This window comes from Salvelinus namaycush, chromosome 5, assembly GCF_016432855.1.
Source record: "Salvelinus namaycush isolate Seneca chromosome 5, SaNama_1.0, whole genome shotgun sequence".
Lineage (NCBI taxonomy): Eukaryota > Metazoa > Chordata > Actinopteri > Salmoniformes > Salmonidae > Salvelinus > Salvelinus namaycush.
Window position 1 is genome coordinate 26,659,434 of NC_052311.1, and position 25,755 is coordinate 26,685,188.

The following is a 25,755-nucleotide window of genomic DNA, read 5'->3' on the forward strand; positions in this document are numbered from 1 at the left end:
GATAGGGTCAAAGTAGTGAAATGTGTAAGGTAATTAAAAATATATTTTTTATTTTATTTTTCCCGTTTCCCCTTTTGTATCACAAAGTGTAATAGATGCAATGTTCCCTCTAAGCTGTGCGTGTGCATTCAAGACTGCCGTGCAGAGCACAGAAGCCCACAGAGAGAAGCATAAGATTGAACTTCACTCAACTTTCTAGAGTTTTCCCTGTTAGGTAGTTAACACTATCACCGTTTCCCTTTACTGTGGCAATTGTGATCGATTAAATGCAATATTAGCTACTTCAATTCAACATCCCGAAAACAAAACAAACTGTGCAATAGATTTTCTTGTAGGCAGAACGCATCAGAGTAGGATTCTACTGCTCATGACAGCATGTAGTCTAGACAGACCGGTGCTGCATAACCAATCAGAGCTGCAGTAGGCCTAAATGCAAATAGACCATTGCCATAAATTAATCTGTGCCATTTACTTAGGACTGGACTGTGTTTACAGCTGGGGTCTTTAGTAATGTGCTTGTTTAGAGATCAAAGCAAGAGCTGCATGTAGCCACCTGTGCACATTTTGTTCATATCCTTTGCTAGTTAGTGACTTACTAGCCCAGTTATAGATAATTTGTAGTCAGCAATAGGGGAGTGATTGCTTCCTACATGAGCACAAAACATGTACATTTCTGTCTTAAAGGGGCAGTGTTGTATTTTGAGACGGGCTTGAATAACCCAATAGGCAGAGGGTAGAATAATTTGTCTGATTCTCTGTAATAATGGTATGGGAATAATGTATTTTAGTTTGTAAAGTGGTGTCTTGCATCAAACAACACAAACATTTTCAGTCACCTCCTTGTCTGAAGGACAAGTGGATAAAGGTTAATGTCAAGCCCTGCATGTTTTTTCTCTCTCAAAAGTCTCATGGAATGTAGCCCTACATTGAACGACACACATTGGCTGCTACTGTAGGCTGAATGATAGAACAGCTATTTCTATGTTAAAATGTTATGGGATGCATTTTCTCCATTGTTTATTATTTTAGGCCACTCTGTTAGGCCTACATTGTGATCAAATAGCCACAGTAGCCTACTTGGCCACTGTTAAAACTGTCATTTAAAGTGGGTACAGCCGCATGGTTCACAGTAAACGTGCGCTGGAAGTTGCACAGAATTTTCACAACGTTCAAGTTTGCTCTCAGCAGACCTAACATTTGCTCAGTGGCGTTTTTTTAGGGAACATTGAAGGGATGTAGACTATAGTTCCTTTGGGGGCGGCAATGCACATATTGGATGCCAACCGACGTTAAACTCCACCGAAGAAGAAGAAGAACCTACGACTCCATCTGCGTGACAAAACACGGAAGTGCTCAGCTGCATGGAAGCGAGTCTGTTGTTGACAGGTCTTTTCTGTCGTGTATTTTTTTTTTTAAAGGGCATCACTACAGCATTAGCAACGGATGGAAATGACTCCTGTAGTAAATATATATTTTATATGAAGTTATTATCCGATATGTTTTTAGATACTAATTCATATTTCACCTGTTTTATCTTGGGTGATAATCGCTGGTCAACTCACTAGCCACTTTAACCAACGTTCATTTACCAATTCTGGACAGCCTGTGGATTATTACTCTTAGTTTAAAAAACTTGCAGTATAACAATATAGAATATTGGAACTATAATTTAAAAGGGTAAGTATCTTCTTGTTTAGTCAGATAATGTATGTAACTTTGTTTAATATAATAAGTAGCTAGCTACCTTGACTTGATAACTTAGTATAGTAGTTATGGTTAATGATATTCCACAGGTATTGTGACAAGTTAAATGAAAACTTTGAAGCTTATTAAAACAATTTTTCTTGTTTCTGCATAGATGTCAGTTGAACTTGATGTGTTTGTGGTTAACACCACCATTATGGATGAGGAAGTCTATCAGTTATGGCTGGATGGCTACACAGGTTTGGGCCACAACATTAACCAACTCACACACATAGATATACTAGACACAGTCATCCATCAAAGTTATTTAATCAAATTCTCTATGACGTAAACTGTGAATCCTGTTACTTTTCTGCCCCATCCTCAGTGAATGATGCAGTGAAGGTTCGTATGGAGGGAGGGGTATGGGAGGGGTGTGAGGCCAGTGCTGAGGTTCTGCACAGTGACACCATGGACCAGTACAGAACCTTCCAGATGTGTGAGCGCCTCCTACACAGCCCTGTCAAGCTGGCCAATCAGTTGTTGTTCCAGATCCCACCTCATCGCCAGGCCATGCTCATAGAGAGGTGCTCTACCAACTCCTGATACACATTTCTATATCGTATCTTCCTCTGCATTAAACGTCACCTAATCTGTCTCTCCTCTGTGTAAAGGTACTATGCGTTCGATAGCGTGTTTGTGCGAGAGGTTCTTGGGAAGAAGCTCTCAAAGGGGACCAAGAAGGACCTTGATGACGTCAGTGCAAAGACTGGTGTCACACTGAAGAGCTGCAGGCGGCAGGTAGCAAAAACCTAAGACGGACTCTCCCAATAACAATGACTATATCTCTGACCTGTAACATTAGTGAAACTGTCCTGCCTGTACAGATTCTATGAGCTACAGAGCACTAGACACTGCAATTTTAAGGCCAAATGTAACTGTTTTTCTACATGTGGACTTTTCTGAATTATCACCTTCTTCTCCTAGTTTGATAACTTCAAGCGTGTATTCAAAGTTGTGGAGGAACTGAAGGGACCCCTGGTGGAGAACATTCGTCAGCACTTCTTTCTCTCTGACAAGCTGGCCAGGTAAGAGTAGAAAATAAGATTGAACTTCACTCAACTTTCTAGAGTTTTCCCTGTTAGGTAGTTAACACTATCACCGTTTCCCTTTACTGTGGCAATTGTGATCGATTAAATGCAATATTAGCTACTTCAATTCAACATCCCGAAAACAAAACAAACTGTGCAATAGATTTTCCCGCCTCCCGGGTGGCGCAGTGGTCTAGGGCACTGCATCGCAGTGCTAGCTGCGCCACCAGAGTCTCTGGGTTCACGCCCAGGCTCTGTCGCAGCCGGCCGCAACCGGGAGGTCCGTGGGGCGACGCACAATTGGCATAGCGTCGTCCGGGTTAGGGAGGGTTTGGCCGGTAGGGATATCCTTGTCTCAGTATGTAAATGTAATAAAAATGTATGCACTCTACTGTAAGTCGCTCTGGATAAGAGCGTCTGCTAAATGACTAAAATGTAAATGTAAATGTAAAATAGTGGAATTTAAATCTTGTATCTATTTAAAAAAAATATAATCTCCCCTGTGTCTCTTCTTCTCAGGGATTACGCTGCCATTGTTTTCTTTGCCAATAATCGCTTTGAGACAGGGAAGAAGAAGCTGCACTATCTTACATTCCAGGACTTTGCCTTCTGTGCAGGGCAGCTCATCAGCAACTGGACTGTGGGAGCATTGGGTGAGTCCCTGGTCTATCAGATCTGCAGTTGTGCAGTGCAATCAGTCCTGATTCCTTATGAAACCCGCATTATAATTGAAGTTCTGCAAACAATTATACGATCCCAGCACTGTAATATAATATGGCAACATCAGAGGTCTGAAGTAGTTTTGTGTTCTCAGATAACATGGTGGAAGACATGGACGTGGATCTTGAGAAGGAGTTCTTACAAGATCTAAAAGAACTGAAGATTTTAATCACTGACAGGGATCTGCTGGACCAGCACAAGAGGCATGAGAGTGTGGTTGATTTGTTATTGATCGCCTGATGTGTCTGTTATTGATTGGTTTTCTTTAAGTTCCTGTTAAGAATTCACAAAGATTTTTTATTTCTCTCCATATCATGTGTGTTCTATTATTATGAATGATAATATTTGGTAAGGTCCCTCATGCCCTTTCTCTCGTCCCCTCTGCTCCACTCAGTTTGGTGTGCACGGCTCTCCGGGGGAAGACCAAAGCATTTAATGAGATGGAAGCCAACTTCAAGGTGAGTGACAACACATGCTTGTGTTTATCCAACATGGCTGTTATAGCTAAAACAGACCACCCAGTTTCATAGGTGATGTCCAGCCTACCACAACAATCTGTAAATCAGTCAATAGTAAGTGTGGTAACCATGGTTATATGGGGTCAAATGTGCACGTACATTGTCTAATTCAATCAGTTCACTTGAGTTGAATTATTTCTAAACTGCAGTATAAAAAAGCTTTTAGTTATTTGATAAATATTTGAAACAAACTCTTCTCTCTATTTTCACCAAAGAATCTCTCCAGAGGCCTTGTCAACATTGCTGCCAAACTAACCAACACAAAAGAAGTCAGAGACTTCTTCATTGATCTGGTGGAAAAGGTACATTTATAAATCATTAGTAGTGTAGTAGTACATCTTTTGTCTCTATATTCAACACTGGCTCTGGGTTATGAGGCCAATAAGGTCTACAGACATTTCTGCTACCCATGAGACTGTGATGTCATCTTTCCACCTCCCTCCCTGCCAGTTTATTGAGCCGTGTTGGTCAGACAAATGGACAGCAGGAGACATGAGGCTCTACCTCACTCACTACACTAACTCTGCACACGTACTCGACACATTCAAGTGAGTATAATATAATTGTTATACATATTGTGCTGTCTGGCACTCATCAAGGTCACACAGGCTGTTTTATGTTTTTCTTCATATTCACATCCCAGTTGTCACCAGTGGGTGTCACTGCATCTCCCTCCACGTTTCTTTAAACTATAGTTACCTTGTTTCTCGAGCAGCCACTCTGGAATGTAGTTAACGGTTTACACAACCCTGCACCACGACACACTCAGCAAAGACATATTCATCGGACAACCATATTAAAACATAGGCCTCTCCTTAAAGTGAATTAACAAAGATCGCTCCATATTATGAACCTTTGCCAGTTCTCATAATGAGAATTTGTCTTGAGCCTTCTCTCTTCCTCCTCTCTCTCAGACACCAGGTAGTGTGGGACAGGTACATGGGAGTGATAAAAAGCTGCATCCTCAAAATGTACCATGACTGAGACGTAGACCTCGCTCAACTATCTACTCGGAGCTTTCTGTCCTCTTTTATATCGGAGTCATGTCTTCTTTCCCTCTTTCTGTCTGCAGTCATCATGTAAATCCTCCGCTCTGTCTGTCAGATGTCTTCCTCCTCTAATGCCAGTGCCCACATTTCTCCGTCCTTCGTGCCGTTATGCAGTTTCTTCCCCCCTCTGTCTCTTCTGACGACCTACTTTGCGACGTCATCATGTATATCACCTCATTTTTATTGTAAATAAAGTCAACTCATTTTATACTGACGGTGTCTCTGTGCTGATTGTATTGCAGATCTGTGAAGGAGATAAGGTGTGTATTTGAGCATATGTTGTGAGTGCTTGTTTGTGTTACAATGTCAGATGCAAAGTACTACGATTTAAAAACCGACGGCAGCTGCAGGTGTTGGGACCCTTTTGGTTTAATATAACGCTTAGATCTTTCACAGTTTTAACATGCCAAGAAAGTGGTTAGAATCTCATACACCCCAGTATGGATGAATGAATATTGGTAATGACTATATTGGGAATGCATCTGCATAGTAAAATGAAGCCGAAGTGAATTAGAGTGGATTATGAAATGAGAAGACCGTAGTGAATTGTGTCTGTGTGTGGCCGCTGGGGGTTGGGTAGCAGCAACGGGAGGGGGCGCAATTTGTCAGCTGGGGGAGGGTTGGGGATTTCTGACAGTGATGTCTCCTGCGACGACAGCTCTCACCCCCCACACACAAGCAACCCATGATTAGGTGTGTGTAATGACAATAATGACACTGCTCATTTCCATGTCAACTAGGAATTTCAAATTATAACTAACAATTTAGACACTTAGATAATAATATTGTAAAAAGGATTAACATATTTCTCTGTCTGTATACAGTAGTAGAGCTGTCCTGGAGTACACAGCTTTCATGTAATTGTTAGAAGGGATAATGTGTTGCCAAAGTAGTAGTACTGTAGTTACAACAAAACTGCTTGAAGAAATGGATGATTACTTCAGAGTCACTCTTTCCATGCTTTTACATATAAACATGTCTGTCTCTGTATGTCATCCAGAAAGGACCTCTAGTTTAAATATTTATTGGTAGTTAGAAAAGCTAACCACTTTTCCAAGAGGGCTTGTCTCTTTCCCTCTCTCCTTCGCAAATTTTTTTGTCCACATTCCACCAACTTCTCTCCCAAGCTATAAATATCTGTCTGTGTCAGATTGGACGAGAGTGAAGGAAACTAAGTGGCTGTACAGAAAGAGAGAAAAAGATGGGGGAGGTAAGGATAGATAGGTGGGGGAGTGAGTTGTGAAGGGTGATTTGAAATGAAACCAGGTGCGTTGCGTGACCAGTGAGTGGGGGAACAGGGGGGGAGGTGGGAGTATGTGTGTGAATCTATGTAAGTTGTTGTTCCGCCTGTGATTTGGACAGATTTGGAATTTTGGAATTTGGGCCGCAGACCAGGAATTTGCATCCTGGGGGGTCAGGGAGGGGGGTCGGGTGGAGGATGGCAGTGCAGGGGGCCAGAGTGGGGGTAGAAATGGGCTGTCCTCTCCTCTCTCCCACTCTCTTTTTCTCTCTCCCTCCCCTGCATGCATTCAGCTGCTCCAGCTGTCGATCTCCCCACTCACTCTCTCAGGGCCATAGAGGCAGCAGCAGGACAGACAGAAGGACCACTTCAGCTCTCCACGCTCACAACACACCAGGGACTAACACCACCAGCGGACTAGAACAGCACATCGAGCGCAGAGCAACAGGGGCACAAACTAGGGACCTGAAGATAGCAAGAAGAAGAAGATTTCACACAGGAAAGAAGACTTGTCTGTGAGTTCACCATGTTTGACAATGACAGTGTGTGCAGGTTTGAAAGAGCGAGGGGGGTTGTGTGTGTCTACGAGAGTGTTTGCGAGTGAGTAACCAAGTGTGTGTGTCACAAAGAAAAGGAAAAAAAGTGTGTAATGCCTCTTAACCTCTGTTTGCTCCTGGAGGGGGTGGACACGTCACAGTTAAACCATTCTCTCCTCTCAACCTCCACAGCTGCAGTTGAATCCTTACAAGAGCTGAGGTGGCAAGGCACTGCGCTTGTGTATGTGTGTGTGTTAGAGAGGGAGAGAGGGAGTGGGAGGGAGGGACAGAGAGCATGTGTAAGATAGTAGGTGTATTTGTAAATGGAAATGTATTACAAAACTCTCTTACAGATCCAACTACTGTTTCACAACTATTTAATGTCACAATCGCAAAGTCTATTAATATCCCCTGCGAACCTTTTGCATGACAAATCCTGCCAGACACATGGTCAGTTAAGAGAAAACCTTATGTTCAGGAATTGTTTGTCGGAAAGTCTTGCTTTAGTGTGAGGAAGAGCAGCCAGGCCTTCTTTACCATATGGTCACACTAAGACATCCACATCAAACTAGAGAGACAGGTGCACTAAACACACCCTGTATACACCCTCACTCCTATATACACACACCATCACAGTGCAGGACACTGCCTTCCCATTCCGTTACATACGTACCACTTCTGTGCAGAGCAGGGCCCCATTTTATAGCTGTGTTTATATACTCTTAATAACTAACATTTGACAGAAGGAATAATCCCGTTCATAGGCCTGCATAAGGCTGGAATGACTACAGTGATTCAGGGGAAAGCGCAGAAGCATGCCAAGGAGGGTCAGAGAGTTGCACCCCAGAGGACCAAACTCCCCCCTCTGACCCACCCTGTGTCCATTATCTCCTGCCCTCGGCACGCCTCACCTCATCCATTTACTACAGCAGTGTACTCACCAGCAGACTGCAGCCCTGTGCTAATGGGACAAAAGGCTAACTCCATGGGGAACTGTTATGTGTTTTTCTGCAGAGCTACTGTCCGGCAATGTGAGAGAAATCTCCCGTCACAGGAGTTCAGTGGTATCACATGTAAGAAGTTCTGGCCTCTGGGTGGCAGGTTCAGTGCAGCGAGGGGAGCAGAGCACAACTTGAGCCCACCGGGCCACCATGTTAGAGAGAGAGCAGATCCATGCGCTACTGAGCAGAACGGAAAAAAGCTGGCTACGTACAGTATGCACATCTCAAGACAGGACCATCTCTGGTTGGCTCTCCCACCGTTGTGTGTGTGTGTGTGTGTAGATGTAGTTGTATGTGTGTATAACTGTGTGTGTGGTCTCGCTGTGTGTTTTGCCTAGTCCCCAAGAGGTCATTTCTTTTTGACCCTGTGGATATTTTGCTTAGTCATTCTGCTGATGGTGTGGATTCAGGGAGAGTGATGCTTCCTGTTGCACGAGTTAACATACTACTGATGCCAGTAACATAAGTAAGCACCTGGGCCAATTAAAGACGTCACATTGTCCCCCAAGAGTAGTTGGATTCCTTGTTCAAACCAAGTAAAGACAAGGCCATATACAGTGCCTTCGGAAAGTTTCCAGACCCCTTGACTTTTTCCACACATTTTTTACATTACTGCCTTACTCTAAAATGTATTAAATACAAAAAAATCCTCAGCAAGCTACACACAATAACTCATAATGACAAAGCGAAAACAGGTTTAAACAGAAATATCTTATTTACATAAGAATTCAGACCCTTTGCTATGAGACTCGAAATTGAGCTCAGGTGCATCCTGTTTCCATTGATCATCATTGAGTTGTTTCTACAACTTGATTGTAGTCCACCTGTGGTAAATTCAATTGATTGGACATGATTTGTAAAGGCACACACCTGTCTATATAAGGTCCCACAGTTGACAGTGCATGTCAGAGCAAAAACCAAGCCTTGAGGTCAAAGGAATTGTCCGTAGAGCTCCGAAACAGGATTGTGTCAAGGCACAGATCTGGGGAAGGGTACCAAAACATTTCTGCAGCATTGAAGGTCACCAAGAACACAGTGGCATCCGTCATTCTTAAATGGAAGAAGTTTGGAACCACCAAGACTCTTCCTAGAGCTGACCACCCGGCCAAACAGGAATTGGGGGATTAAGGTCTTGGTCAGGGAGGTGACCAAGAACCCGATGGTCACTCTGACAGAGCTCTAGAGTTCCTCTGTGGAGATGGGATAACCTTCCAGAAGGACAACCATCTCTGCAGCACTGAACTAATTAGGCCTTTATGATAGAGTGGCCAGACGGAAGCAACTCCTAGTAAAAGGCACATGACAGCCCGCTTGGAGTTTGCCAAAAGGCAAATAAAGACTCTCAGACTATGAGAAACAACATTCTCTGGTCTGATGAAACCAAGATTTAACTATTTGGCCTGAATGCCAAGCGTAACGTCTGGAGGAACCTGGCACCATCCCTACAGTGGAGCATTGTGGTTGAAGAATCATGCTGTGGGGATGTTTTTCAGTGGCAGGCACAATGGACAGTGGAAGGCGCAAAGTACAGAGAGATCCTTGATGAAAACCTGCTCCAGAGCGGTCAGGACCTCAGACTGGGGCAAAGGTTCACCTACAACAGGACAACGACCCTAAGCACACAGCCAAGACAACGCAGGAGTGGCTTCGGGACAAGTCTCTGAATGTCCTTGAGTGGCCAAGCCAGAGCCCGGAGTTAAACCTGATTGAACATCTCTGGAGAGACCTGAAAATAGCTGTGCAGCAATGCTTCCCATCCAACCTGACAGAGCTTGAGAGGATCTGTAGAAAAGAATGGGAGAAACTCCCCAAATACAGGTGTGCCAAGCTTGTAGCGTCATACCCAAAAAGACTCAAGGCTGTAATTACTGCCAAAGATGCTTCAACAAAGTACTGACTAAAGGGTCCGAATACTTATGTAAATGTATTATTAAAGTTTTTTTATTTATAATAAATTAGCCAACATTTCTAAAAACCTGTTTTTGCTTTGTCATTATGGGGTATTTTGTGTAGATTGATGAGGGAAAATAAACCAGTTAATCAATTTTAGAATAAGGCTGTAACCTAACAAAATGTGGAAAAAGTAAAGGGGTCTGAATACTTCCCGAAGGCACAGTATATATATGTACAGTACCAGTCAAAGGTTTGGACACACCTATTCATTCAAGGGTTTTTCTTTGTTTTGTTTTTTACTATTTTCTACATTGTAGAATAATAGTGAAGACATCAAAACTATGAAATAACACACATGGAATCATGTAGTAACAAAAAAAGTGTTAAGCAAATCAAATATATTTTTTATATTTGAGATTCTTCAAAGTAGCCACCCTTTGCCTTGATGACAGCTTTGCACACTCTTGGCATTTTCTCAACCAGCTTCATGCATTTCAATTAACAGGTGTGCCCTGTGAAAAGTTAAGTTGTGGAATTTCTTTCTTTCCTTTTCGCTTAAAATTACATACCCAAATCTAACTGCCTGTAGCTCAGGACCTGAAGCAAGGATATGCATATTCTTGATACCATTTGAAAGGAAACACTTTGAAGTTTGTGGAAATGTGAAACTAATGTTGGATAATGTAACACATTAGATCTGGTAAAAGATAAAACAAAGAAAAAAACGTGTTTCTTTGTTAATTATTTGTTCCATTATCTTTGAAATGAAAGAGAAAGGTCACAATGTACTATTTCAGGTTAGGCGCAATGTCGATTTTGGACACTAGATGGGAGCAGTGCATGTGCAACGTTTTAGACTGATTCGATGAACCATTGCATTTCTGTTCAAAATGTTGTATCAAGTCTGCCCAAATGTGCCTAATTGGTTTATTGATACATTTTGAAGTTCATAACTGTGCACTCTTCTCAAACAATAGCATGGTATAGCTACTGTAAATTGGACAGTGCAGTTAGATTAACAAGAATTTAAGCTTTCTGCCCATATCAGATTTATCTATGTCCTGGGAAATGTTATTGTTACTTACAACCTCATGCTAATCACATTAGCCTACGTTAGCTCAACCATCCCGCGGGGGGACACCGATCCTGTAGAGGTTATTAATGCTTCTACACCTGCATTGCTTGCTGTTTGGGGTTTTAGGCTGGGTTTCTGTACAGCACTTTGTGACATCAGCTGATGTAATAAGGGCTTTATAAATGAATTTGATTGATTTATTGATTTGAGCCAATCAGTTGTGTTGTGACAAGTTAGGGGTGGTATACAGAAGATAGCCCTATTTGGTAAAAGACCAAGTCCATTTTATGGCTCAAATAAGCAAAGAGAAACGATTTTAAGACATGAAGGTCAGTCAATGCAGAAAATTTGAAGAACTTTGAAAGTTTCTTCAAGTGCAGTCGCAAAAACCATCAAGCGCTATGATGAAACGGTTTCTCATGAGGACCACCACAGGAAAGGAAGACTCAGAGTTACTTCTGCTGCAGAGGACAAGTTCATTAGAGTTACCAGTCTCAGAAATTGCAGCCAAAATAAATGCTTCGCAGAGTTCAAGTAACAGACACATCGCAACATCAACTGTTCAGAGGAGACTGCGTGAATCAGGCCTTCATGTTCGAATTGCTGCAAAGAAACCAATACTAAAGGACACCAATAAGAAGAAGAGACTTGCTTGGGCCAAGAAACGCGAGCATTGGACATTAGACCAGTGGAAATCTGTCTTTTGGTTCCAACCGCCGTGTCTTTGTGAGACGCATAGTAGGTGAACGGATGATCTCCGCATGTGTGGTTCCCGCCGTGAAGCATGGAGGATGAGGTGTGATGGTGTTTTGCTGGTGACACTGTCTGTGATTTATTTAGAATGCAAGGCACACTTAACCTGCATAGCTACCACATCATTATGCAGCGATGCGCCATCCCATCTGGTTTGCGCTTAGTGGGACTATCATTTGTTTTTCAACAGGACAATGACCCAACACACCTCCAGGCTGTGTACAGGCTATTTGACCAAGAAGGAGAGTGTTGGAGTGCTGCGTCAGATGACCTGGCCTCCACAATCACCCGATTGGCTAGGCCAATCTGCAAATCCCGCAAAACACCAGTCTCTACTTCAAAAGTGAAGAGGCGACTCCTCCGGGATGCTAGCCTTCTAGGCAGAGTTCCTCTGTCCAGTGTCTGTGTTCTTTGGCCAATAAAAATAAAATATTAAGATGGGCAAGTCTGAGATTTGGCTTTTTACATTTAAGTCATTTAGCAGACGCTCTTATCCAGAGCGACTTACAAATTGGAAAGTTCATACATATTCATCCTGGTCCCCCCGTGGGAATTGAACCCTGGTCCCCCCGTGGGAATTGAACCCACAACCCTGGCGTTGCAAGCGCCATGCTCTACCAACTGAGCCACACGGGACCAGGGTCTTTGCTACTCTACCTAGAAGGCCAGCATCCCGGAGTTGCCTCTTCAATGTTGACGTTGAGACTGGTGTTTTGCGTGTACTATTTAATGAAGCTGCCAGTTGAGGACTTGTGAGGCGTCTGTTTCTCAAATTAAACACTATCATGTACTTGTCCTCTTGCTCAGTTGTGCACCGGGGCCTCCAACTCCTCTTTCTATTCTGGTTAGAGCCAGTTTGCGCTGTTCTGTGAAGGGAATAGTACACAGTGTTGTACGAGATCTTCAGTTTCTTGGCAATTTCTCGCGTGGAATAGCCTTCATTTCTCAGAACAAGAATAGACTGATGCGTTTCAGAAGAAAGGTCTTTGTTTCTGGCCATTTTGAGCCTGTAATCAAACCCACAAATGCTGATGCTCCAGATACTCAACTAGTCTAAAGAAGGACCATTTCATTGCTTCTTTAATCAGAACAGTTTCCAGCTGTGCTAACATAATTACAAAATGGTTTTCTAATGATCAATTAGCCTTTTAAAATGGTAAACTTGGATTAGCTAACACAACGTGCCATTGGAACACAGGAGTGATGGTTGGTGATAATGGGCCTCTGTACACCTATGTAGATATTTCATAAAAAATCTGCCGGTTCCAGCTACAATAGTCATTTACAACATTAACAATGTCTACACTGTATTTCTGATCAATTTGATGTTATTTTAATGGACAAAAAATGTGCTCTTCATTCAATAACAAGGACATTTCTAAGTGACCCCAAACTTTTGAACGGTAGTGTATACACAGTACCAGTCAAAAGTTTGGACACACCTACTCATTCAAGGGTTTTTCTTTATTTTTACTATTTTCTACATTGTGGACTAATAGTGAAGACATTAAAACTATGAAATAACACATATGGAATCATGTAGTAACCAAAAAAGTGTTATATTTTTAATATGTTTTATATTTTGATTAATCAAAGTAGCCATCCTTTGCCTTGATGACAGCTTTGCACACTCTTGGCATTTTCTCAATCAGGTTCACTTGGAATGCTTTTCCAACAGTCTTGAAGGAGTACGCACATATGCTGAGCACTTGTTGGCTGCTTTTCCTTCACTCTGCGGTCCAACTCATCCCAAACCATCTCAATTGGGTTGAGGTCGGATGATTGTGGAGGCCAGGTCATCTGATGCAGCAATCCAACACTCTCCTTCTTGGCCAAATAGCCCTTACACAGCCTGGAGGTGTGTTGGGTCATTGTCCTGTTGAAAAACAAAAGATAGTCCCACTAAGCGCAAACCAGATTGGATGGCGTATTGCTAGCCATGCTGGTTAATTGTGCCTTGAATTCTAAATAAATCAATGACAGTGTGACCAGCAAAGCACATCACACCGCCTCCTCCATGCTTCACGGTGGGAACTACACACGTGGAGATCATCCGTTCACCCACTCTGCGTCTCACAAAAACCCGGCGATTGGACCCAAAATTCTCAAATTTAGACCCATCAGACCAAAGGACAGATTTCCACCGGTCTAATGTCCATTGTTCGTGTTTCGTGGCCCAAGGCAAGTCTCTTCTTAGCATTTATTTGGGCTGCAATTTCTGAGGCTGGTAACTCTAATGAACTTGTCCTCTGCAGCAGAGGTAACTCTGGGTCTTCCTTTCCTGTGGCGGTCCTCATGAGAGCAAGTTTAATCATAGGGCTTGATGATTTTTGCGACTGCACTTCTAAGTTCTTGAATTTTTCCGCATTGACTGACCTTCATGTCTTAAAGTAATGATGGACTGTTGTTTCTCTTTGCTTATTTGAACTGTTTTTGCCATAATATGGACTTGGTCTTTTACCAAATAGGTTTATCTTCTGTATACCACCCCTACCTTGTCACAACACAACTGATTGGCTCAAACGCATTAAAAAGCAAAGAAATTGTATCACAATTCCAGTGGATCAGAAGTTTACAAACACTAAGTTGACTGTGCATATAAACAGCTTGGAAATTTCCAGAAAATTATGTCATGGCTTTAGAAGCTTCTGATAGGCTAATTGACATAATTTGAGTTAATTGTAGGTGTAACAGTGGATGTATTTCAAGGCCTGCCTTTAAACTCAGTGCCTCTTTGCTTGACATCATGGGAAAATCAAAAGAAATCAGCCAAGACCTCAGAAAAAAAATTGTAGACCTCCACAAGTCTGTTTCATCCTTGGCAACAATTTCCAAATGCCTGAAGGTACCACGTTCATCTTTACAAACAATAGTACGCAAGTATAAACACCATGGGACCACGCAACCGTCATACCGCTCAGGAAGGAGACGCGTTCTGTCTCCTAGAGATGAATGTACTGTGGTGCGAAAAGTGCAAATCAATCCCATAACAACAGCAAAGGACCATGTGAAGATGCTGGAGGAAACGGGTACAAAAGTATCTATATCCACAGTAAAACGAGTCCTATATGACATAACCTGAAAGGCCGCTCAGCAAGGAAGAAGCCACCGCTCCAAAACCGCCATAAAAAAGCCAGACTACGTTTTGCAACTGCTCATGGGAACAAAGATTGTACTTTTTGGAGAAATGTACTCTGGTCTGATGAAACAAAAATAGAACTATTTGGCCATAATGACCATTGTTATGTTTGGAGGATAAAGGGGGAGGCTTGCAAGCCAAAGAACACCATCCCAACCGTGAAGCACTGGGGTGGCAGCATCATGTTGTGGGGGTGCTTTGCTGCAGGAGGGACTTGTGCACTTCACAAAATAGATGGCATCATGAGGGAGGAAAAGTATGTGGATATATATATATATACAGTATATATCTCAAGACATCAGTCAGGAAGTTAAAGCTTGGTTGCAAATGGGTCTTCCAAAGGGACAATGATCAAGTATACTTCCAAAGTTGTGGCAAAATGGCTTAAGGACAACAAAGCCACGGTATTGGAGTGGCCATCACAAAGCCCTGACCGTAATCATATAGAAAATGTGTGGGCAGAACTGAAAAAGTGTGTGTGAGCAAGGAGGCCTACAAACCTGACTCAGTTACACCAGCTCTGTCAGGAGGAATGGGCCAAAATTCACCCAACTTATTGTGGGAAGCTTGTGGAAGGCTACCCGAAACATTTGACCCAAGTTAAACAATTTAAAGGCAATGCTACCAAATACTAATTGAGTGTATGTAAACTTCTGACCCACTGGGAATGTGATGAAAGAAATAAAAGCTGAAATAATTCCTTTTATCTACTATTATTCTGACATTTCACATTCTTAAAATAAAGGGGTGATCCTAACTGACCTAGACAGGGAATGTTTACAAGGATTAAATGTCAGGAATTGTGAAAAACTGAGTTTAAATGTATTTGGCTAAGGTGTATGTTAACTTCAGACTTCAACTGTGTATATATATATATATATATATATATATTTCAGTGAAAAATGGTAAACTACATGGTTCTACACTTCTGTTAAATGGCAAGTTTGTCACGCTACCCATTTTCCTTTAATTCCATTTCAATGACAGTCAAGGAAATCATATATTTCTTCAACAACGCTTGTCTTTACCAGAACCACAAACAATGAACAGACCAGTGGTTGACCTGTGGAGGGCTGTCAGAGTGACGAACCATCCGCCCACTCAGAGACCAGAGGCTGTAGGGTTGGCAGCAGCTGTCCTACATGAACCATGGGGGGCTTTCCCAGAACCTGATACTCTGGGAAACACTGATGGTAGGGTATCCCTACTGGGAACTGCAGCCCACATCCTTGCCACGGGCATTCCAGAGGTCCAAACACCACTTGGTGCTCACTGGTCAGCGGTGGCGGGGCAGTACCTACCCACATCTCCCTGCTGCCCACAGTCCTGGGTGACTGAGTGGACTCTGGCGGACAGTTTTTGTTTTTTGGTGGTTTTACGTCAGACCCCCCCCCGCCCTGGCTGTAAAAGTACCACAGTGTCTACACAAGGATCCTGACGTGTCTTCATATCAGGGCTGTATATAAGTGTCCTCCTGCTTATGATGCAGACCTATTGAAGATGATATGACGCAAGGCCCACTATAAGACTTTTGTGAGTGAATGAAAGATTGTGAAGTTGTGTGACAAGTGCATTGTGTGTACTGTGTGGGTACTTGTTCTGGGAACTTAGTGGAACATTTGCTGTTGGTTTTGGTGCTTCAGAGCGAAGGTAAGGCTACATGTGGAGTGTGATGTAAGACAGTATTTATGTGTGTCACGCACGTCACTCTGTGGCTTCTTTTTTGTTAATTAGCATAATACCCAACACACTCGGCATGAGGTTTGTATGTGTGTGTGTAGGTGTGTGCATGTACAGTAGATGTGGCTAGGTACTTCTCTGTTTTGGCAGTTATGGTCCGCCTGGCTGTGTGGAGGAGAAGCTCTTTTTGTTCACGTGAGTGACTCTTGAAATGGTTGAGTCCTTTGTGATGTAATGTGATTGGTGGATTCAATAAAGTATTTAAAGTGTGCGTGTGTGCGTGCATGTGCACGTGTGTGTGTGTGTGCGTGCATGTGCACGTGTGTGTGTGTGTGCGTGCGTGTGCGCGCGTGTGTGTGTACACGTATAAAGAAAGCAGTGATTATAACTTTCCTCTTCATCTATTCTGTCTGGAGCCTCTGCTGACGGTTTTGCACGAACAACGGTTACTCAGAAATGTGGAGCTGGAATTGAGGATTTATTTGTCTAGGTACATGTTCTACTTAAACAGCTGTGCTTCCTCGTGCCAAGAACATTACATGGAGGATGGTTGGGTTCTCCTGAAATGGGCAGCAAAGCCCTGTCTGTATACTTCTCCACCTCCATATGCAGTACTTCAGTGATTAACACACTAGCCATGATGATGAATGATGCCAGGCTCAGATAAAGACAACAATGGATTATGTGGTACTAGTAACAGTGATGTAGGTGGATGAACAGAGCAGAAACCCTTCTGGGAAAACGGAAAGTAATGTTTTGTAGTTGACAGATAATACCCTGAGATGTAGGACCTCTTACAGAGTTACTGTGTTTAGTGACCCACTGTTATACTGCAGGTTCAGCCTCCACAAGTTTTCAATGTGAAGTCCCAGCGGACTTGTGTGTGTGTGTGGTGTGTGTATGGGCGCTTCCGTATGTGTGTGTGTGTGTGTGTGTGTGTGTGTATTCCTAGTCCCAGTTACAGTGGGGCTGTCTGGGGAAATAGATGGCTGTGTGTGGAGAGCTATAATGAAAGCATTTCCTTGCTGTTGACTTTTCTTTATTTTTAGCTGATGGATGGAGTACATCCTTATATTTATCTTTCACCAGCAGGGGGAGACGTACTTCCTCTCCATAATACTGGTGGGGATTCAGGGGGAAAGATGTTCGATTAGCAAATAATGTCACTTGTTTGACTTGACCTCTGCTCTATGTCTGAGCCTGGCTTTAGAAAAGATGTCAACACACAGCTCAGTGTTATGAGAAGTTTACGAGGTGGATGATTTACCACTCAGGTTGTTGAGTCTATCACTCTCTCTCTCTTTCTGAAGTGTTCTCAACCCAGGTTAATGAGTCTCCAGAGTATCTAACTATCCAACTATCCCCCTCTCTCTCTTTCTTTTTCTCCCTTTCTCTCTCTCTCTCTCTCTTTCTCTTTCTCCCTTTCTCTTTCTCTTTCTCCCTTTCCCTCTCTCCCTCTTTCTCCCTTTCTCTCTCTCCCTCTTTCTCCCTTTCTCTCTCTCCCTCTTTCTCCCTTTCTCTCTCTCCCTCTTTCTCCCTTTTCTGTCTCGCTTTCTCTCTCTCTCTTTCTCTCCCCTTTCCCCCTCTACAGATACCACTGAGCTGCTCTGAGCACCACAACAAGTCGGAAGCTTCTTTCATCCTGACCTGAGGCGCCGTTACCTGTGTGACCCGCCGGCTGTGCCAGTGTGTGTTGCGTGTTAACGCGTGTGATCCTGTTCTATCTGCCAGTCAGTACGTGAGCATGCGGGGCGTGTGTGTGTCCATCCTCTGTGTGTCTGTGATCCTCCGCAGTGCTATTTCACAGCCACCTACAGAAAGTGACACCTACACGGTAAGGATGGGTATTTCGGCACGCAAACCAGGACTCTCGTTCTCTCACTCTCTCAATCCCTCTCTCCTACCTTTCTATCTTTTCATCCCCCTCCCACCATGTACCAGACTGATGATTTGACCCCGTTTTGTACTGCAGCTGCTCTTCTCTTTTCTGTTGACCTCCGCTGACCTGTTCTCTGTGCTCATGACTATGTATCATCATCTCCTCCTCCCTCTCATCCTATTGGTGTGACAGTGGACAGCCATGATTTAAAGTGCATATAATAGCTATACATGAAAGGTTATTTGGATGATACAGTACATGACTCTCTTTCCTGCTATCTGTAGGAATGCACAGATGGGTATCAATGGGACTCCCAGACTCAGCACTGCAAAGGTAGAGGATCTCGCTTATCCTTATGTCCCCATGTCCGTGTCCTGAGTGAGAGCATTACAACTTGAAACCACTCCTGTCTTTCAGTCCTTTTCCTTCAGCCTCTCGCTGTCGCTCCCTCTCTCCCGTCAGACATAAATGAGTGTGAGACCATTCCGGAGGCCTGTAAGGGTGAGATGAAGTGCTTCAACCACTACGGGGGCTACCTGTGCCTCCCCCGCTCTGCCTCAGTCATCCCAGCCCAGGACCCCCCCAGCCAGACTGGGACCAACCTGGAGAGCACTGCCAGAGAGCCCTTCAACCCCTGTCCATTGGGCTACGAACCCCAGGGAGACAGCTGTGTGGGTGAGTACCGGCTGGAGGGTGAGACAGGGGAGGGATAATGTGCGTCTGTGTGTACGTGGATAGCTGGTACTGGAATGTGGACATTTCACGAGGACAGCTGCTCTTAGTTTTATGGGACGGAGAGTGGTGAAAGAGCTGCTTGTCCTGTTGTCCTTGGGGTCGGGGTGGTAGGTGTTGTTGTTGTTGTTGATGGGGAATGCATGAGACAGGAATAACGATTCAGCAATGTGGGGAATTCTCAGCTGTTGGTGCATCAAATGTATTAACTTACCATGTTACTTAAAACAGTGTGTTTCATTGCCATATCACACACACACAGACGTGAATGAGTGTGAGAGAGATGAACACGACTGCCAGCCCAGCCAGCAGTGCATCAACACACCTGGAGCCTTTACCTGCCAGTGTCCTGATGGTTACCGCAAGGTTGGCACCGAGTGCATTGGTAAGTCACGCTATACTCTTAAAAAGGGTTCTAAAAGGGTTCTTCGGCTGTCCCCGTAGGAACTCTTTTGGGTTCCGTGTAGAACCCTCTGAGGAAATGGTTCTACCTGGAACCAGAAAGGGTTCTTCAAAGGGTTCTCCTATGGGGACAGCCGAATAACCCTTTTAGGTTCTAGATAGCACCATTCTTTCTAAGAATGTATAGTACTCTCCATAGGACTCTCTCTAACCAGCCTACCCCCTGGCCTGAGTCACACCCAACTCACTGTTTGTGGTCTCACTGCATTGTTGTGGTTCAGCTTAGTCATTGTAGCATGTTATTTGACCTCTATTTAACCAGGCAAGTCCTTGGATCAAATTCTCCTTTAACATAACAACCTGGTTGGTCAAAGCAATCTCCTCTTTCTCTCTGGAACTGTTTCTGAATGCTCTCCTTCCATCTGTGTTGTTAGATATTGATGAGTGCAGGTACAGGTACTGTCAGCATCGCTGTGTCAACGTTCCCGGCTCCTTCTCCTGTCAGTGTGAACCAGGCTTCCAGCTGGCCGGCAACAACCGCTCCTGTATTGGTAAGGCATGGTCAGACACACACACGCAATACCGCATACTGTATACACACAGAGTCATGGTAAAACTAATAGCCACAACCAGCCAAAATCACACACAGAGTCCCACGCTATCCCGACTGATGTTAGAACATATATATACTGATAGACTTCTCCTTTTCCTCCTCCTTCCAGATGTGAATGAGTGTGACATGGGCGCCCCCTGTCAGCAGAGGTGTTATAACACCTACGGTACCTTCCTCTGTCGCTGTGACCAGGGCTACGAGCTGGGGCCTGACGGCTTCGCCTGCAATGGTGAGCGGATCTGTCTGTCTGTCTCTATAATGCCATTAAAATCGCAGTGCTACGATCTGAAAAGAAACACCATCTCTTTCTTTCTTGCATTATTTAAATCAAATCAAATCAAATTTTGTTTGTCACATACACATGGTTAGCAGATGTTAATGCGAGTGTAGCGAAATGCTTGTGCTTCTAGTTCCGACAATGCAGTAATAACCAACAAGTAATCTAACCTAACAATTCCACAACTACTACCTTATACACACAAGTGTAAAGGGATAAAGAATATGTACATAAAGATATATGAATGAGTGATGGTACAGAACGGCATAGGCAAGATGCAGTAGATGGTATAGAGTACAGTATATACATATGAGATGAGTAATGTAGGGTATGTAAACAAAGTGGCATAGTTTAAAGTGGCTAGAGATACATGTATTACATAAAGATGGCAAGATGCAGTAGATGATATAGAGTACAGTATATACATATACATATGAGATGAGTAATGTAGGGTATGTAAACATTATATTAAGTGGCATTGTTTAAAGTGGCTAGTGGTACATTTTTACATAATTTCCATCAATTCCCATTATTAAAGTGGCTGGTGTTGAGTCAGTATGTTGGCAGCGGCCACTAAATGTTAGTGGTGGCTGTTTAACAGTCTGATGGCCTTGAGATAGAAGATGTTTTTCAGTCTCTCGGTCCCAGCTTTGATGCACCTGTACTAACCTCACCTTCTGGATGATAGCGGGGTGAACAGGCAGTGGCTTGGGTGGTTGTTGTCCTTGATGATCTTTATGGCCTTCCTGTGACATCGGGTGGTGTAGGTGTCCTGGAGGGCAGGTAGTTTGCCCCCGGTGATGCGTTGTGCAGACCTCACTACCCTCTGGAGAGCCTTACGGTTGTGGGCGGAGCAGTTGCCGTACCAGGCGGTGATACAGCCCGACAGGATGCTCTCGATTGTGCATCTGTAGAAATTTGTGAGTGCTTTTGGTGACAAGCCGAATTTCTTCAGCCTCCTGAGGTTGAAGAGGCGCTGCTGCGCCTTCTTCACAACGCTGTCTGTGTGGGTGGACCAATTCAGTTTGTCCGTGATGTGTACACCGAGGAACTTAAAACTTTCCACCTTCTCCACTACTGTCCCGTCGATGTGGATAGGGGGGTGCTCCCTCTGCTGTTTCCTGAAGTCCACAATCATCTCCTTTGTTTTGTTGACGTTGAGTGTGAGGTTATTTTCCTGACACCACACTCCGAGGGCCCTCACCTCCTCCCTGTAGGCCGTCTCGTCGTTGTTGGTAATCAAGCCTACCACTGTAGTGTCGTCCGCAAACTTGATGATTGAGTTGGAGGCGTGCATGGCCACGCAGCTCTCTGTCTGTTTTCTTGGTTATAACAGCTGCGCTATGATCTGAAACGCTGTTCCCCTCTCTCTCCCTCCTTGGTTCTGCAGACATAGACGAGTGCAGCTACTCCAGTTACCTGTGCCAGTTCCAATGTGTCAATGAACCCGGGAAGTTCTCCTGTCAGTGCCCAGAAGGCTACCAGCTGCTGGGCACCCGACTATGCCAGGGTAAGCACTCTCTCCATCTGTTCTCCTTTTGCCCGTCTTTCACTTCAACGTCAGCTAATTGTACCTGTGTTCTTTCGTTGTCCTCGTTAGTGGACAACTTGCTTCTATTCTATTCATTTCGATTCTGTCCTATTGTATTCGAACCTTCCCTTTCCCAAACCTTTTCTCTATCCCTCTCCTCCCCAGATATAAATGAGTGTGAGACCGGAGAGCACCAGTGTACTAAAGAACAGACCTGTGTGAATATCCACGGTGCCTATCAGTGTGTGGACACCAACCTCTGTCAGGACCCTTACATCCAAATAACTGACAAGTGAGTGAACATTTATTAAAACACACGCACACACACTCTCACACTCTCTCACACACACTCACAATCACACACACACACACACACACACACACACACACACACACACACACACACACACTCACAATCACACACACACACACTCACAATCACACACACACACACTCAAACAAACATATTTTCCCCCATGATCAACCTCTGTCCATATCATCAGCCTCACTCTGTATGGAGCACAGCTCACATTATTTCTAAGATTGCTCCAATTACTTTTTCCATATTTCTGTCCAATTCTGTTCCCTTTTCAGTTGAACGTGTTCCAGTACAATTAGAACGCTGTTAGAAGAGGGAAACAAGTGTTAAATTGATAACAGGTGTGGACAGTGGTTTATTTCCCTCAACTTGTTTTGGCTGTATGAAAAGGTTTCAGAAAATTACTTGGGGAAATGGCCACTGTTCAAATACAGTTGTATGTAATCCGTCTTGGTTTGAGGATAGTTTGCCAGTGCTCCTTCTGTATTGCAATATACCCCTCTATTGGTTGAGTTATGAACTACTCTTTTGAACATTTTATCTAGAGGCATGAGCATTTCAGAGGACATATTCATCACTAAATATACAATATCGATGAACAAATATTCTGTTTTAGTTGAAATGAAACAGAATCAAAAGTGAATCATTAAGCCATCTAGTTCATGAGGTCAAATTTCAGGAAGTGACTTCCACTACGACACAACTCATATACAGTCTCTCTCCAGAGGACTAAAACCTACTTTTCTCTCCTGTGTGTCTAGTCGTTGTGTTTGTCCTGTGACCAAGCCAGCCTGTCGAGACCTACCCTTCTCTATCGTCCACCGCTACATGAGCATCACGTCGGAACGCTCCGTCCCCTCAGACATCTTTCAGATCCAGGCCACCAGCGTCTACCCCGGGGCCTACAACACCTTCCGTATCCGCTCTGGAGATGACAACGGAGACTTCTACATCAGAGTGAGCACAGCTATAGTGTAACAACCCTTGTATAGCACCAGCCTGAGTCACCCTCCCATCCACTTTGTGAATATATGATGATAGACTAGTGAGTTTATGACGACAGTGGAGGTCTAGAAACGTATTGTGTATTGCAGTTTTGAGACCTTGCATCGTAACAACACTTAGATAAGTTTCTTGACTTCTTAGACGAGGAGAAATGAGTCAAACAAACCCCCACTTTTTCTGCCTAATGTGACTGACTCTGACTAACCTCACTATCATCTCTGTGTCTCCCTCAGCAAATAAACAACATCAGCGCCATGTTGGTTTTAGCCCGGGCCGTGACGGGACCCCTGGAGTACACACTGGACCTGGAGATGGTGTCAGTCAACCCCCTCCTGAGCTACCAGACCAGTTCGGCCCTGCGACTGTCCATCTACGTAGGGCCTTATGCCTTCTAGAGGGAGGAGAGAGAGACAGAGGGGGGGGGGGGGGACACACAGTATAGACACGAGAGGAAAAATAGGAAACACAGAACAATCTAGAATTGAAAGGGGTCAGAAACAGAACAGTCAGATAATGTAACATGATGTCAAAGGTGACACAGAACTCTGTCAAATCCCAATCATTTGGGAAAGCTAAGATAGAGTGAGATAAAAATACATTTATAAAAAAGGAATACTGCATCAATAACGTATGACTGATAAATATGAATACCTCGAAGTAGTATTGATATACTGTACATGTTTGCTCCCAGCCTCCTAGAGTATCATTCTCAACCTCTCCGCATTGCCCATTACCCTAGTAGCCTTTGGTACCAACCAAACACCCTCCAATTGAAGATCTAGAGAGAACCAAAAAACGTATTACGTTATCATTGTATCATAATCATTCTCATCCCGACTCTGTCGTTCCCTTGCTTTGAACAGACTCATTCTCACTCCTATGTTTTCGTGCTATTCCCATTCCTTTATGACAGTTTTCCTTATCATCCATGGACACGACTCAATAACCGCTCAGATCAAACCTCTTCATCCGCCCTGTCGCTCCCGCATCCATCCCTCTCCTGAATCATACCTGGTCCTGGTGCTGAAGCTCTGACTCACTCGCACACCGTTTGTAGTTTTGTAACATTACAGAAAGGTGTATCATAAAGCTGATACAAAATAAAACGATATACATTTAAATCACGTGTTAACCATAGCTTTTTGTGCATATTATTTCACCATGTCACCCTTCTTAATATAGTCCCATTTTTCTCCTACTTCTTCAACTCCTGTTTCTCCTTTTCCTTCAACCGGTATGTCCTAATTTCCCCTACAGTGTGCTATGGTCGTAGCCAGTTGACCTTTCTAAATGTATCCCCCCAGGTCCACTGTGCTCCAGTGCCAGTGGCACTCTGTCTTTCCACAGCTGCAGAACATGCCTGGGCTTCTTGTGTGACAACCACTGAGAGAATGGAAAAGATCTCTTGAACAATGAGAGAAGGCAGAAGGTCTCGCTAGAGAAATCAGCTGTAGTATATGGGTCAATATTCACTTAAGACTCATTAGCCTTAATATGTGGGGCATAACAAGGCGACCTGCTCTGCAGTGGTATACTTATGGAACAGCCACACCCTCTCCCCTGGGTGACTAAAGCCATATTGCTTGGATAGTGATTCTTCTCCAGTCCACAAAAAAAAACAGGGGAAAGCCCTAATGCCATCGTCCATCGCCTCCGCTGCTGCTCACTCTGCCCAGCCAACCTCCACCTTGACACACACACACACACACACACACACACACACACACACACACACACACACACACACACACACACACACACACACACACACACACACACACACACACACACACACATACACACACACACACACACACACACACACACACACACACACACACACACACACACACACCCCTACCCCTCTATCCTCGCTCAATGGTTATGACTCATACGCCACGCAGTCTTACGCAATCAGGCCCAGAGTGAAGTCTGTAGCCAGTACAGCCACAAGGAGCCGAGGGGTGAAGTCTGTAGCCAGTACAGCCACAAGGGGGCAGTGTGACACACAGCTCTCTCTCCCAGGCTGAGACAGGAATAGTAACAACCCGAGGTGATGGAATCTGCTGGTTTTGTAACCTGACTACTGAACCTGCCTTCCCTCTCCCTATCAGTTAACTCCTATGCTTGAGAGATTCAGAGGCACTATGGATACACACACTAACATGTACAACAAATAATAACCACGTGTAGTGTACACAAGTATGTGGACACCCCTTCAAATGAGCCGATTCAGATTTTTCAGCCACACCCGTTGCTGACAGGTGTATAAAATCGAGCACACAGCCATGCAATCTCCATAGACAAACACTGGCAGTAGAATTGCCCGTGCTGAAGAGCTCAGTGATGTAGGATGCCACCTTTCCAACAAGTCAGTTTGTCAAATTTCTGCCCTGCTAGAGCTGCCCATGTCAACTGTAAGTGCTGTTATTGTGAAGTGGAAACGTCTAGGAGCAACAACGGCTCAGCCGCAAAGTGGTATGCCACATAAGCTCACAGAACAGGACTGCCGAGTGCTGAAGCGCGAAGCCCATAAAAATTGTCTGTCCTCGGTTGCAACACTCACTACAGAGTTCCAAACTGCCTCTGGAAGCAACATCAGCACAAGAACTGTTCATC

General features: G+C 44.0%; 2 protein-coding genes across 2 annotated transcripts; both read left to right on the forward strand.

Annotated features, from left to right (window-relative positions):
- The first annotated feature begins 1,364 nt into the window (after positions 1-1,364).
- On the forward strand, positions 1,365-5,275 carry LOC120047459 (acidic fibroblast growth factor intracellular-binding protein B-like). The gene is made up of 11 exons (XM_038992989.1): positions 1,365-1,677; positions 1,859-1,943; positions 2,072-2,270; positions 2,358-2,484; positions 2,671-2,771; positions 3,294-3,427; positions 3,589-3,697; positions 3,889-3,952; positions 4,228-4,314; positions 4,463-4,560; positions 4,927-5,275. Exons 2-11 carry the CDS (start codon positions 1,859-1,861, stop codon positions 4,994-4,996), a joined length of 1,074 nt encoding a protein of 357 aa, XP_038848917.1. The 5' UTR covers positions 1,365-1,677; the 3' UTR covers positions 4,997-5,275.
- A 956-nt stretch (positions 5,276-6,231) lies between these two features.
- LOC120047460 (EGF-containing fibulin-like extracellular matrix protein 2) lies at positions 6,232-24,301 on the forward strand. Its single transcript, XM_038992990.1, has 12 exons — positions 6,232-6,271; positions 6,595-6,816; positions 17,970-18,212; positions 18,542-18,590; positions 18,720-18,932; positions 19,252-19,374; positions 19,826-19,942; positions 20,114-20,233; positions 21,672-21,791; positions 21,978-22,104; positions 22,893-23,088; positions 23,370-24,301. The coding sequence occupies exons 3-12, from the start codon at positions 18,123-18,125 to the stop codon at positions 23,529-23,531; spliced, it is 1,317 nt and encodes a 438-aa protein (XP_038848918.1). The 5' UTR covers positions 6,232-6,271; positions 6,595-6,816; positions 17,970-18,122; the 3' UTR covers positions 23,532-24,301.
- The last annotated feature ends 1,454 nt before the right edge of the window (positions 24,302-25,755 follow it).